Below are 14,127 nucleotides of genomic sequence, written 5' to 3' on the forward strand. Positions count from 1 at the left end.
AGGATAAATTTGATGGAATATAACATACTTTAAGTTATATTCCATATATACTTTCAGGATGTTTGAGAGTGGTTTCAGACCTCCAGGAGTTATATTGCAAAATCTAGTTTTTGGAGGTTTTTTCAGTTTCAGACTTAGTCAAATTTCAGGATCAGGACATTCCAGACTTAGCCAAATTTCAGGATCAGGACCTCACTCAAGCCGGACTTGCTATCCTATTGATCCCCCTGGGCGACGTTCAAAATGCAAAGGCTAACTAACAAAACCCTAAAAAACCTAAAAAAACAAACCCTAAAAAGCAAAAAAAACATGGGTCCCCATTTGCAATGGGGCGATGTGTGAAAACGTCACAACAGAACCCAAACACGAGCTCGAATGAAGACCAACAACTTTGATCTGCTTTAATGGAACTCAAGGTTATATGGGACATCATGTCAAGACATGAATACGGGCAATTGAAATCAATTGCATGAGAAAATTTAACCTAACTATTTTGGACTAATACTTGAACTTTTTATTATATTTTGATTGTTTTGTGTCTAAATATAAGTTATACCAAAACACACTTAAGAAATAGATAATTATATGATTTGCTAGTCAATTGATTTGCTCATTTGTTGATGCCTTTTGTTTTAGTATATGAATCCTTTGTTTATCTATTGGTTGAATTTTTTATCGATAATATAGTCATTGGCTTTCTATGATAATATCGTGGTCTAAACTTTGTTGATTACTACTGATTCTTGGTCATTTATCATTAAAAAATCTGTTGTTCTTTTATAGGATTTCATTCATGAAGTTGATCCAGACATCATTATTGGGTACAACATATGCAAGTTTGATTTACCTTATCTCATAGAGGTAATTTCACGAATTGTTTCAAATGACTCATTTCTTGCATATTTTATGTATATCATTAGTTTGTAAGATTGCAGGATCACATGATTTCTTGTTTCTAGCTTTTTTAATTTTTTTTTATAAATGATCATCATTGGAAAAATCTATAATTGAATTAAAATTCCTTAAATGTGCCTTATGTGCAGCGGGCAGAAATATTGAAAATAGTTGAATTCCCTATTTTGGGTCGTATTAGAAATAGTCGTGTTCGGGTTAAGGACACAACATTTTCATCAAGGTGAATTTGGAATCTCCATGCTCAAGTTGGTCTTTGATCTTTTGAATTATTGCTTCTTATTTTTTGGAATGATCTATGCTATGCTGTTGCACCTTGTTTTGTTTTTGAATTCTCTCTAGTGCATTTGGTTTATTGATCATACATTTTTATGTGAACTAATGTTTGTATAGTTTAATTTTTATGCTTGTTTTACTTGTTATATTTGACATTAGTGTTTTCCTTTACTGATTAATCATTATCTAAGTTATTGTCCCAAGCTATGGTTTATTATCTCAAAGTGATGGTTTTTCAAGGATCAAAAACTTTTTTGAAAATTAATACAAGCATAATTTCATCTCCTTGGGTCAAAAATTGCATCTTGTATAATGAAAATGAACAAGAGGTTTACACCAATTGGGTAGAATGATTTCAAGAATAAAATTCATTATGGAAAAACAAGGAAGGAAAGCACCTAGGCCTATGCCCCAATGGGCAAGAGAGTGAGAATTTTTGTGGAACCATTGCTAGTCAGCTATACCAGTCAAAATTAATTAATAAACATTAATTTATTATTTAATTAATTTTGTTTTATTGTCCACAATACTAGGTAATTTGTTTTCGGGTCTACAGATGGCTTGCAATATATGAGACTCTCCCCATACTCCTAGTATGCAGGAGGCACCTAATTGTGCTTCAAATACAAGGTGCACATACCCTACTCCCTGCAAGATTTGAACTTGTGACCTCTCTTTCAAGATTACAAGTTCTCTACCATTTGGACAACTTAGGTGTACAAGAAGCTAACTATTTCTTGAAGAGTTTTTCTAATGGTTTGGAAATTTATTTTCTTGTTAGAACAAGGAAAGAAAGCACCCAAGCCTATGCCACTGGACAACAGAGTGAACATTGTTGTGAAACCACTGTCAATTAGCTATACCAATCAAAGCTAATTTTTTCTCGAAGAGTCTCAACTTCATGGCGAGCATAGAAGAATTGTATCAAAATTTAGATTTGTCATAATGTCCCCTTCTTGGACTAAGTCACCTATTGTTTTTCCATCAGCCCATTGTTTACTTCCCATAGGCTATTTAGTTGTAGTTAAGGAACTCCTATTTTCTTGGAGATCTTGGTTTTAGCTTTATTGACTTTCTACAGTTGTGGATGTTTAGTTGGTGACAATGCTCTTTGTAATGTTTTTGGCTTTCTAGGCTGTTCTCAACATTTGTTGGAGACAATTGCTATTTATAGTAAGTGCTTGTTTTGGCACTTGACATCATTCTTCAATATTAGTTATGTCTCGACATGATTGGTTTTAGTTTTAAACAATGTGGTAGGAATTATTGTAATATTTGCACTAAAGTTACAAAGTGACATTTTAATGTTCACTTTAGTGTTAAATATTATAAAATGAAGTTATGTTTCCCAGGTCGGACGTTGTTTTAAATTTGTTAATGGGGCTTGTTGTGATGTTTTCACACATCGCCCCATTGCAAATGGGGACCCCTACTTTTTGCTTAGATTAGGTGTCTTAGTTTGCTTAGCTTGGCAATAGTTTCTTTAGTTGATAACCTTTGCTAGTGAGTAAGAGATGTTAGGTTGAGGTCACGTTGCAAAATCGCTTGAGGTTGTAAGAAGTTGTCAATAATGTCAATATGTTGCAGGCACTGCCAAGGTTGTTAGGAAGGAGTCAAGGTAAGTAATTAGGAAATTTCCTTTTAGGGTTTGATTTTTTTTGAAAATAATGATTTTGAAGGAAATAAAATCTTCCTTGTAAGAACTACATCTCCCTCGTGCATTTTAGCCTTGAACAATTTTCGGAATGAAAGTTAGCCTTCATCATTTTGAGCCTTTCGAGTCTCAACAATTTTTAAGGAAAATTTTGAGAGGGTAAGTGTTGATGGAAATATTGAAATTTTTAGTTGAGTGCCTAAGCAAGGGAGGAGGAATTCAACCTCCATAAACGAGGAAGGAGGTGCACGCTAACCTCTCCAAACAAGAAGTTGATCAACTTTAGAGAAAAAATAAATAAATATTAAGTTTAAAGGATCAATCAACCCTCAAAGATCAAGGAGGAGAAATTTAAGCTCCAAAAATGTGGAAGATGATGCAGATCAAGCTTCCCAAACAAGGAAGTTAAATTCGAATTTCAAAAGCATGAGAATCTTTTTTACAAATTTCAACCTCCAAAAAAGTGGAAGGGGGTGCGCAACAACCTAAGTTAACAAGGAAGGGGGTGCATGACAACTTAAGCAAACAAGGAAGAAGAAATTAACCCCTAAGAAATCGCCCTATGTGAAATCAAATTTAGATGAAGGGGATGCACAATAACTTAGGCTAATGAGGAAGAAAAAATCAATCTCCCAAGGGTGAAAATTACCTTGTGCAATTTTAACCTCCTAAAACATGGAAGTGGGGTGCGGATTAAGCCAAGTAAACAAGGAAGTGAAGTCATCCTCCTAAGGAAGAAAATTGCCTAAGTAAAATTTTAACCTCCTAAATCAAGCAAGTGGGATGCAGATCAACTTAAGTTAACATGGAAGAGCCCGTGCGACAACTTGAGTTAACATGGAAAGGCTTGTGCAACAACTTAGGTTGATGAGGAAGTAAAAAATTGCCTAAGTAAAATATTAAGCCTCAAAGACATGGAAGAGATGCGAATCAATCTAAGTAAATGGGAAAGCAAAAATTGCCTAAGTCAAATTTTAACCTCCTAAAACAAAGAAGTGGGGATGCACACTGATTTAAGTTAATAAGGAAGAAGGGTGTGGATCAACTTAGGTTGACGTGGAAGGTAAAGAAGTCAACTCTCCAAAACATGGAGGACAAAAGGCAAAATCACCCCACTTAAAAGATTGAATTGCAAAAGGTGGAGAAAATTAACCTTCACAAACATGGAAGGTATGGCAAATCAACCCTCATAAACAAGGAATTAAATCCCTTTGCAAGCTGGAGATGACCGATTTGGTGGACTAAATAAGGAAGGCAATTTTATTAAATATACAAAGGAAGGCGATCCTAAGCAATACCGATTTTATTGAAGGTTTAAAAGACGGCGAATTTAATCAAATGTTTGTTCTAAGCTGGCTGGATGAAATAATTGTCAATTCAGCTTGAGGAATGGTATAAAGGAAGATCAAATTCATTTCTCAAACACTAAGTTTTATTCAATGCATGGAAATATAGGAAGCAAACCAGAGTGAAAGTGACTAGCAGACTTAAGGACTTTGAGGCAAATTCTTTCCATTTTGAGGTGAATTTGTAGACCAGACCTTGGAGCAAACCGATCTGATTTAAGGCAGACCTACAGACTTACAGAAGTCAAATACAGAACTAAAGAAGTAAATCCTATCCAAGGAAGGTGAGTTTTAGAGCAGAGGTTCGAATTGCAGAGGGGTGGACATCAAATTAAGTAGATCTAAACTCAGAACTGATCAAAATGATTTAAATCAATCACAACAAAATAAGGCAGATTCAAAGCAAACATTTCACCATAAATTGCAATCGAAGATAATTCATAGAAGACACCAGCAAGCTGCAGCAAAGTAAGTGCGAATTTGACAAGAGTGAATAGCAGGTCAGCAATGAATTATAAGAAATGTTGAAGGTATGATTATTTGGCAGATCCTAAGTGCAGAATCAGACTTGAAAAAGGGAAAATCAGACTTAAAATTTTGCATCTTCACACCTAAATACCTTGCCAGACCTAGGGATATCCATTTCCAGATTTGAAAGTGGGACTGATTTGAAGAAAGTTTAAGGTATTTTTATCGATTTCCAGCTCTAATGATGTGATTTTCTCTCCAGAAGTGAAACGAATCTGGTACAGACCTGAGTTAGATCATTGAAAATCAGACCTGGAAGAAGTTGAATCAGACATGCAGAATATTGTTTCCAGATCTTGAAGGGTTTTATCAAGCGAACTTTGTGCAGTATCTTGCATTTTGTTTACTTAGGATTTTGTTCACCATCATAATCTAAGATTCTCTCATTTTTTTTCTTTCTTTCAGGTTTGATGCGAAGATGGAAAGCTAGGAAGGGAGGAGTAAGATCCTAGGGTGTGTAGTTCTAAAAGCATGGCTTGGATACTAGAGGATTAAGGTGACATTTTCTCTATATCAAGATCATCACAACCTCACATGGGAGATTGTTCCACATTCAAGAACTCCACCATCAAGGAGAGAACAAGGAGAATTTTCGAACATGAAAGAGATTTCACAACATTTGCAAGAGCATCTACATCAAGAGTCAACAACATGAAGACTTCAAGATAATAGTGCAAGGAAGGATAAAATTCATACTCCAAGAGTGACAAAGAGGAAGATAAATTCAAGATATTCGAGAAAGAGGATGCAAGAAGCTTCAAAAGGATGGCAAGAAGAATCTAAGCTCAAGACATTCAAGGAGTCAATCGCAACGAAGAAAATCAAGGAAAATGAATGGAGATGTCAAGATACACATTTGCAACATGTTCCACTATTCAAGTACATCAAGGAAAGGGCAAATTTGTGACACGAGGATGATAGCAAACTCAAGAACTACATCAAGCTATACATTTTGAAGTGAAAGAATTCAGGAACAAACTGAGGTGACATTCTAGTCATCATCCAACCTATCATATTGTGCCACATCAATGCATACAAATTCAATGAACTTGATTCATCTCATGGTGGAGCAATTGACACATGGCGCCTCATCAAATACTATTTTATGTACCTAACCTCAATTCTCATTGTCTAGAAATCAAGATGGACACGTGTCCAAATTATTGTAATTATTTCATTTGCCAAAAGGAAGTTTGTTGTAACAAACCCTTTATTGTAAGATCTTGGCCATTGATTTGAGAATCAATCTGAGCCATTGGAATTTAATGAGCTCCCTATATAAGGCTTAGTCTCCTCATTTGTAAAGGTTAATAGTTCAGGTATAGTTAGTAGTTGATCAATAGATAATAGCCAGATAGCTAGAGTGAATTTGTTGCAAGAAACATATTATTTTCATTGGTGTGAAGAGAAAGGACTTGTCTTCATTTGCAGCTGTTGGTCATGTTATTGCACTTGGTTCATCACTCTTATATGCTATGATTCATATTGTAATGCCGGTAGTATTACTAACAACAGTTTCTATTGTTCTTTCTTGTCCCACTGCATAAGTGGAAGAGGGCTGATCTTGTTGCCTATCTTTGGAATAGTGATTTCCCTTAAATTGTAATTCATATTGTGCATTGTAAAGCTGGTTAGTAGTACTAACAGCTATCTAATTGGAAAATTCCTCTTAGCCCCACTGCATAAGTGGAAGAGGCTAGCTTTGCCGCCTATTTTGAATATTGTAGTACTGTCCTCCCGCTGCATAAGCGGTAGAGTTGATTGTAATTTCATTTCTAGTCCTCTCGCTGAACAAACGGTTGAGTGATTGCATTCTTCAGTTCTTTAGCTTGTCCTTGGCTGGTTTACCGCCAAGTGATTGCATTGTTTTCATTATCCCGCTGTATAAGCGGAAGGGGCTGGCTTGCCGCCCGAAGATTGTAATCATTTTCAGTTATTGGCATCTAACGATCCTCTTGACACTGTATGCTCTCACCCTTGCAGATTGGGCTCTCGGTGATCAGAAAGTGGAGGGTTACTTTCAGTAGCATTTGGTTTTTATTTCCTAACCATAACAAGTGTTGTGTTGAATGTAATTGTGAAATTTTTTTGGGAAAAATTAAGGGGGATATTACAAGAGACTAGACTGTTATGTCCTTGCAGAAAGGATTGCGAATTGCTGAACCCTCCCAAATCTTGCCCCCCCCTCCTTCGTGAGGGAGTCAGACCCAAACCGGCTCCCACTCTGTACCATGTTCAAATAATTCGATATTAAATGGAGGAGACATAGACTCCTTAAATAGAGATTACATGATGATGTTTCTAAAAAGAAACAATCGGTTAACTAAAGCTAAAACAAAACCTAAAAATAGCGACAAGCTATTCTAACTCTAAGACTAAAAAAAACTTAAGATGACGACTAAGATGACCATTATAGAAATAATATAATATTACATTAATAGTGTGAATTAGAGAGATTCATTGGTAAAAATACTTATCTATTAACTGAGAAAAGATTACATTTATAGAAATAACATAATACTGTAGATATTAATGAAGACATCTACTTCTACCTACCTAGAACTGTAGACATCTAATTCCAATATATTTGACCATTAAACAATATGAAATATTATTCTAACAAATAGCACATGGATGTGCATATTTGTTTTTCGTAAATTTCTAAGTTTCTTTTACTTCTTCGTTTCTTGTTTTCTTGAATTAATCTGCTGTTATGCTATGTTGCCTTTTTATCAACAATCTCTATATAGAAAATGACATGGAAAATGTATTAGGTTTTCAGTAGAACCGTGAATGGGGAACTAATAGTAATACACAAATGGATCTGATTTCACAATTGAACAGAAAAGGCTATTTGTATCATACAATGTAATACTTGATAATATATGTAGGTTTATGCATGCATTAGATACTTCCACATTCCTTATTGAAAGAAGCAGATGAAAATAATTTTGACGAGGTAAAATTGTGTCCCCAAATCTTTAACAATGCATCTCATAGTGGAAAACACTAATTCATAAAAGTTACAAAGTATTCAATTGTAAGAATCTAAATGTTTCACTTCAAAATAATTACAATTTGAAATAACATTATTGTCTTTAAGATCATTAACCTTTTGGTTTAAATATAGTATCATCTAGTAGTGGAATTAATGATTACTTGTAAATTCCTATTTTCTTATGACCGTTTTTTGGTTGAATATGTTGGGAACTTAGTTTTGAATTTCTTCCAGGCAATATGGTACTCGAGAAAGTAAGGAAGTTGCTATTGAAGGAAGAGTTCAGTTTGATTTACTTCAGGCATGTACATTCAACATTCATATTCATAGAAATTCTAGTTTTATTTCTTTTGTTTCGAAGATAAATCTAATAAAATGTCAAACAATAATTAAAAAATTCCTTGCCTTGTATAGTGACTTTCTCTTTTTAAGATCCACAACTTTTGTATGATCTTGTTATCTTCTATGATAATGTTTCTTTGTAAGATCCACACCCTTTTTAATATTCCTCTGTCTAGTATGATTAAAAAAGCGAATGAAGAAAACATGACTTATTGTTAATGAAATGGTTTGGATATAGAAATGCTTCTAATTTCAGAACATTGACATTGGTTTTAAAACACTAAGTTGTAGTAGGAATGTTACTAAAGTTGCATCAATTCTACTAATAGTTTGTGCAGGCGCCATTGACTCTACTAAAGTTTTGATACATTCTAATGGTTTGGAACAGGAATTTTTGTTTTGAATCTAGTCACCCACCGTTAAATCAATTAAAGTCTTCTAAAAAGATGTAATACTACTTTCAAATCCATCTTAAACTTAACATTTGACAGTTTCTTCTCATTTTGGTCCATAGGATCTCTTGAAGAGATGTATTGGTTTGGATAAGTGCTTGAGAAGAAGCTGGTATTTGAGAAAGTTGCCCTCATGTTCAAATGAATGATCTGATGTTTCTGCTTTTAATACGTTATCCACACTTTCTTTGAGGGATTTGGTTGTATTGGAGTCCATCGGATCTCTTGAAGAAATATATTGTTTTGGCTAAGTGCTTGACCAGAAGCTGATATTTGAGAATCTTGCCCTCATGTTCAAATGAATTTCTGATGTTTCTTCTTTTCATAAGTTATCTACACTTTCTTTGAGGGAATTTTTGTTTGTATTATGTTACTGATTAAGAGGGGCCTTGTTTCACTTTTTAAATTGGTCTTCTTTTACAATTGCCTTTGATGAGTTGTTAGTTTTCTGTCATCATTTACTTGCTTACTAGGTTGCTGTCTCTTCTATCAAGATAAAAGAGGTTTTTCTTTTCTTTTTTATTGGAACTTCTTAAGCTCTTTTAAAGGGAAACATTAATTGCATACCTCATTTTTTTGTGTGATTTCTATATCTACCTTAAAAAATGAGTGACAAGTATTGAGATATGAGAGAAAATTGGGAATAAAAATCTCCATTCCTAGTAGAAACCATAGAACTCGATTTTAAAGGGACATAAGCTGGTTCTAGTTAATGGGCACAATGTCATAGATGCACATGCAAAATTAGGGTCAAATTTGTTGTTTGTGCAATATACTATAAATGCTATCAATATCATCTATATGTTTGTGTCTTATTGATATAGACACCCTTTCAGCCATATTGTTATAATTATATATATTAATGATGATATAGTTGATCACTTTATGCAACATTCCTTAATCTTGCTACCATCTTCATTAGGTTAGTTTGTGTTCTGGAGTGGCTATCATGTGGCATGCATAGGCATGGTGTTGTCTTTTAATAGTTTTTTTTGTTTATATTTTCTCTTTGGCCTTTGTTGGCCTAATTAGTGGCTTGTGGGTTGCCTTAACCTAATACTATCATATAATTTGGAGTATTACTTATGTAAGGGATGTTGAATTGAAGAGGTTGAGATTAGAATATTTTATCTATCTTCCAATTCACAACATGTAATTGCATGTATGATTGGAAGCTACTAGATAAATAATTTATCTTGATCCTCATTGGAGAGTCCCATGGGTGACTGTGACTATGATATCTTGGTGCTTAGCTTGGTGGCCTTTTGTTGTCCAGAAAACTAGTTCTCATTTTTTGTATATTTGACAATTTCTAAAGGACAATGTGGACTAATAATTTTGGTATAACTTGCAAGTTTTTTTATTTGTTTTCTTTTTTGTAAAAAAAAAGACTTTGGGACTTGTTTCCTATAATTTTTGGTACAAAAATATTTGTTGGGGGTTTGGGAATCCCCCAAACTCGGGCTCCTTTCAAGGCCCTTCCAAGAATCTACCTAAGCTAGGCCCTTTGTACTTAATAGGCATTGCTTTCTGCTTAATGAATCAGACATCCTCTAATCGTGGCTTGTAGCATAGCTTGAGTTCTATCCATCCTCTATCCACACTTCTTGATAATGACACCCCCATCAATTTTGTGCTTGTGTCACCTTCTAGGTCAAGCTCCACATCCAACATTGTGTTGTGATTGAGATTGCCTTGTGTTGACATGTGAGTGATTGTGCATTATGTGAACTTAATACAGTGTTGGTATCACCTTGTTTTTTGTTTGCCCCATCATCTAATGCCTAAGCAATACCACCTCAATAGGGATAAGTAGCATATGGTCATGTTAATGCCATTAACAAACTCTATTACTTGCTTCATCAACACCCCATCATTCTTTCTATTGTATGGTTGAACATTGTACTTGTTCATACAAATATTAGAATTTTAGAGATTCATACAATATTTTTTCTATAACACATTCAGCCTCATTTGACTAATTGGTTGGTCTTCTAAGCAACGATGTGCTTAGATAGGATTTTTGCTTTCATCGTTGCAACTTTTGGTATTTTTTTAAAACTTAGTTATTTTTTTGATGGCTAGAACATTGTGTGGTCTCTAGTGATAAACTGTGTTCCATACCCTTGGTATTTAGAAATTTCTCAAAAGTCTATTGTTTCCATTTTCCAACTTCAAATGACCATAATTTTAACGTAGGGTACTAAGCATAGTCATAAATTATAATGTCCCCTACTAAGTTTAGGCTTGTTTTAACCATAATTAATCCATCTGAACATTCTTATGACTTAAACTAAATTGATTAGGAGACAAAACTATCTTTAACATGAATCCAATCAGTGATAACAAAGAAACATAGGCTTCTTCCTGATATTAACTTAAGGATTCTATTTGATTTATAGTCTAATATTTATTATTAATATACATATATCTTTTATATATATTTATATACATTATTTATTCTCAGATATTATCATTATATATTACTGCAGATGCAGTTCTTATAAAACATAATAATAATTATAATTTTATTATTATTATTATTATTTAATATCACTATTAAATTCTGCATGAGAATGTTATCAGGCTTCATATATTAAGCATTCATATTAAGCACATCATCGTGCATACCAGCAAGAACAAGTATATTTTCTGCCTGTCGTTTGATAACAGTTCTGATTCTCATCTGATCGGTCTGCTATAACCTTCGGATCCCCTTCCTATTCTCCCCCATTACTCCTTCTGTATCCCCCTATTACTTGCATGAGGCTATACTTATATTTATTTCCGAATCTGAGTAGTCGTGTCTCTTTGAGGGTGAGAGACAAGTCTTAAAACATGCCTCTACTTTATCTTAATATCGTGCCTCTTAGTAATCATTAGCTTAGCATTAGTTTAGAAACCAATCTGTTTAGGATATTTAGATTACTAGATTAAAAAATGAAATAAATAAATAAATATATATCATTGTTAGTCAAATGTTATTATATTAATTTTATATGGGTGACAAGACATATTGTAATATTTGTTTACTATTTATGTAATATAATATTAGTTTAAATATTTCAAGAATATTATTGTTGATAAATAAATATTAATCAAATAATAATATTTAATAATTTCAAATAATCATTCATTGATCAATATTATATTAATTAATAATAATAATTGTTTCATTTAAGCTATATATAATGATCAAGGAGGGGACATGACATAAATTTGACATAGCTAGTGATTATAAGCAGTCATACAATCTCCTTTGAGAATATACCATGGACATAACACAACTAAAGAAGTCCTTTGTTCTAGTTCTAATTTCTTTCCTATTTGTCTTTCTCTTATTATTGCTAGGCTTCGAATTATATGTTTTGTGACAATTTCGTAGTTTTGTTTTATTTTTAGGGATGGTAGTTTGGGAGGCCACTTTTATACAAAATGATTTAATTTTCCTATAAATGGTTAAATTATTTAATGATCTTTTGCCATGAAATTGTCATCATCAATGTTTGAGTTAAAAATGGGTGCATTTGTAATCTAAATGGCAAGAATTGAGTCTAGATGTCAAAACACACCTTTATTGTGGAGAAATGTGTTGGTTTGTATGGATCATGATAAGTCTTTACTTGAATGTTTCTATGGTTTTGTTGTAATTTGTCCAAAACATATTTCCATTGAAATGCATCTCATTATGGGTACATAAAAAATAAAAGAAAAGCTGTCTTGATTACTGTTAGGATGTAAAACAGCAGGGCCAAAATCTTAGAGCTTTTCTTCACCTTTAAGGCTAGGGTTTGTCATCATGAAGATTGACTTATATACAAGTGTCGGAAGGTTGAAGGCTAGCTGCAAGCTTTGGTAACCTCTCCTACACTTTGTGCTCGGCTTAAATTCGGGAGGGTATTCCCATTGGTCTCTTGAATAAGTTTATGTATCGAATGACATATGACATTAGGATGATAATTAGCAACTATACCCAACTGTACAGTTGACCCCAACTATTGTCACTAGATGAAGCATGACCAGCTGCATCATGACCTCTATTTAGCTGATAAAATCTTGTACATGCACCTATGGATATCAACCTCATTATAATCCTTTAAAGTGTCTTCATTTGTCATTACATACACAATGAAAAGGTACAAACATATTGGTAATAGTTCTTTGATGAAATAACAGTTTTAGTTTGCACAAAATAGTCCCCTGATTTGTGATAATGAACCAACAACATTTATAAAAACTATTCTAGTCCTACAACTAACCAGAATAGAGATGTTGTCAATGAAAAAGTTTGATCTTGAACCAATAAGGATTGGTGTTTGATTCATTGTGTAATAGAGTTATAACTGCAAAAGAGGAAAGGGAGAATCCAAACATATTGTCAGCATAGTTGGATTTGTATAGGGAAACCAAAGATAAACATTTCACTAACGAACATGTTTAGTCTTGTATGATTAGACCTACCATGACCCATATGCATTGAAAGAATGGTTATTACAAAACATTTGTAATAGGTGCTATCACACACGCTTTAAACCCTTGATACATTTGCATTGACAAATGTGGTGAAGAAAAATACCTAACTGCGATTAGGATACTCACCTAAATTGTTGCAAACAATTATATGGAGACATCCATTCTAGAAAAATGCACAAGATAAGCCTTTCATTTACAATTACAACATTCAATATTTGAAACTCTAGAAAGATTTATAGGCATAAGTGGAGCCTAAAATTGGATTGGCAACAAATTGTTTCTATGAAAAATCAACTAGTATATATATAAAAGAGCCTTAAGATGGTAAAACTATGGTGGCGTGAAGAAACCCATCACTCTTTGGTTGCAGACATCATTGTTTTGCCATTTGCACCCCAAAACATGTAGAAAATTGTTGGAGAATGTTTTGAAAGTACCACAAGACACGCGGGAGAATATCACCAAATCTGCAAGTCCTTTCTTCATTTATAGCCCTTTTGTATTTGTCGTGACAAGGTATGGAGAAGCTCATGAAATTCATTGCAAATGCAGCTTGGTCAAAATGGTGGGGCTAGGGTGATTAGCATGGAGGTAAGAAAAGTTGACGACTTCAAACTTTGAAACTTCAATAAAACACAAGGAAGACTCATGAAATGTTCCATACTTCAAATTTTCATAGACTTATGGAAATTTTGACACCAAAAAAGCATTCAAAGGATAACACTTTGGCAAAACTTGGGAATGAACACCCTTACACAGATATTTCAGATTGGTTATAAATTGGGGGCAAAAGTAACCTAAGTGGACAAACTTAGGGACTCAATGAAGATCTTGACACAATGAGATTGAGTCCCAACAATTCCGATGAGGAGATCTTGTATTCCAAACTCCTTTGGCTAAAGACTACTATTTATGATGAAGGATTTGAGTGTAAGTCACCATCTTATAGCTTGACATTTTAAGAAGAATCTGTGCTACCTTATAGCAAAGCTTGCTTGAAGGAAGACTCACTTAACATGTGAATATTGTGGAACCACATTAAAGTCGGTAAAATAATCCATTAATGTTTGAATAAGAAAACAAGGGTACTGTTTCTTGCTTGTTGAAGTCATGTTGTTGCTCTTATGATAGTTAATCCCGATTCAT

At 33.7% G+C, this 14,127-nt stretch overlaps 1 protein-coding gene across 1 annotated transcript in view; it reads left to right on the top strand.

Moving 5' to 3' along the window:
- LOC131028939 (DNA polymerase delta catalytic subunit) overlaps positions 1 to 14,127 on the top strand; it is a 121,697-nt gene that overhangs the window by 36,514 nt on the left and 71,056 nt on the right. Inside the window, exons 8-10 of the mRNA XM_057959316.2 lie at positions 784 to 861; positions 1,044 to 1,135; positions 7,949 to 8,015. Of these exons, the coding sequence (XP_057815299.2) occupies positions 784 to 861; positions 1,044 to 1,135; positions 7,949 to 8,015 (237 nt within the window). The remainder of the gene's footprint in view (positions 1 to 783; positions 862 to 1,043; positions 1,136 to 7,948; positions 8,016 to 14,127) is intronic.

Source organism: Cryptomeria japonica, chromosome 7 (genome assembly GCF_030272615.1).
Source record: "Cryptomeria japonica chromosome 7, Sugi_1.0, whole genome shotgun sequence".
Lineage (NCBI taxonomy): Eukaryota > Viridiplantae > Streptophyta > Pinopsida > Cupressales > Cupressaceae > Cryptomeria > Cryptomeria japonica.